Source organism: Acomys minous (genome assembly GCF_964271855.1).
Source record: "Acomys minous genome assembly, chromosome: 7".
Classification (NCBI taxonomy): domain Eukaryota; kingdom Metazoa; phylum Chordata; class Mammalia; order Rodentia; family Muridae; genus Acomys; species Acomys minous.
The window spans coordinates 124,738,949-124,740,373 of NC_140488.1; the positions used below are offsets into that span (position 1 = coordinate 124,738,949).

The following is a 1,425-nucleotide window of genomic DNA, read 5'->3' on the forward strand; positions in this document are numbered from 1 at the left end:
TATAACATGCACACAGAGGACTGTTTTAACAACCTTTTTAATGATATAAATATTCTTTTACAATAAAAACCTCATTTGTTGAAAATGTGTTGTGATGTGGAATTTGAAACCACAGTGGTGAACTTTCTATATACCCTGTAATGTTAAAAATCAGTTGGTCAATCATGCACCATGAATGGACCTTTCACATTATTTTGTAACACTAGAAACTTACCAATAATGGATTCCTTTAGCTATGTAGGTGCCCCCACACATTAACAGACATCATTATACTGTTTAAAAGTGTGATGTTTGTTAATACTACCAGTCGGCACCCCAGAAAGTTTTTCAGTACTGGAAAAATTTTAAAGCACAGTAGTAGAGATAAGTCTCTCATTTTTTTTTTCATTTTTTTTTAACAGAGCTTGCCTCATGTTTATTTGGTAAAAACAGCATAGGACACTGGTCATCTGTAAATTGTGTGTAGGTGGGTGTGTCACACCAGTCCATCTGTCTTCACATAGGCAGAAGCCTTTTCTATGGGGCCTTCACAGGGGCCTGGGCAGCTTTGGGAGCCTGAGCTGGGGCTGCAGCCTGGGCCTTAGCTGTGGCTTTCGCCTTGGTTTGAACCATGGGCTGTGGTTGGTACAGCCTACGACCCTTGTTCATGTAGCTTCGAATCTTCTTCCCAAGCTTGGGATGAGGGATGAAAGCGAGCCGGCTGAGTTTGCGGCTGCGGCCCTTTGGCATCTTGGGCATAACCGCCTTAGGCTTCACAAGGGCCTTAATGGCCTCTGCACGGGCACTCATTGCCTTTGCGTTGTTTGCCTGCATCTTCTTCAGGCCTTTCTTGTTGTGCTTCTTGGCAAAGCACATGTTCCTCAGGAACTTGGGGTCCACCCCCTTAAGAGACTCATATCGTTGTGACCGGGGTTTCTTGATGCCATTTCTGTGCCATTTGCGGGACTGGTTGTGTGTGGTGTGGTTCTTGGACTTGGCCATGGCTGCACAGTAACCGGCGGCTCCCGCAGCGCCTGGGACCGGAAGAGAAAGAGGTTTTTTTCATTTTTTTTTTTCTTGAAAGCTGAAATGTTATCGTTGACAACAAATTCTGCCCATTGTTTTCCTTGAAGAAGCAGGCCTTATTCCACTCATTTGCAAGAAAGTAGCTGCCAAGTCTAAATAACCAGAATTTAGTAGTCAGGGATGGTTTTCAAGTGAAAGTGATGTTTCATGAAAATAAGTAACAGTTCAACTTGCAACTCCAGTAGCAAACGGATCTTTTGGGGAACAACAATTACGCTTTAATGTGCAAAGAAAGTACCTTATGTGTTCTCATTTTGTTCCAATAAAATAGTCAAAAGGTAAAAATACCTTTTGACCAAAGGTCAATATTTAGTCATTTTTGCTGTTTCACTGAGGGCATTCTGCATCAGAACTGGTTTG

At 42.6% G+C, this 1,425-nt stretch overlaps 1 protein-coding gene across 1 annotated transcript; it reads right to left on the reverse strand.

Annotated features, from left to right (window-relative positions):
* Positions 1-420: 420 nt before the first annotated feature.
* On the reverse strand, positions 421-1,029 carry LOC311601565 (large ribosomal subunit protein eL29-like). Its single transcript, XM_084789052.1, has one exon. It carries the CDS (start codon positions 979-981, stop codon positions 517-519), a length of 465 nt encoding a protein of 154 aa, XP_084645178.1. The 5' UTR covers positions 982-1,029; the 3' UTR covers positions 421-516.
* Between the last annotated feature and the right edge of the window lie 396 nt (positions 1,030-1,425).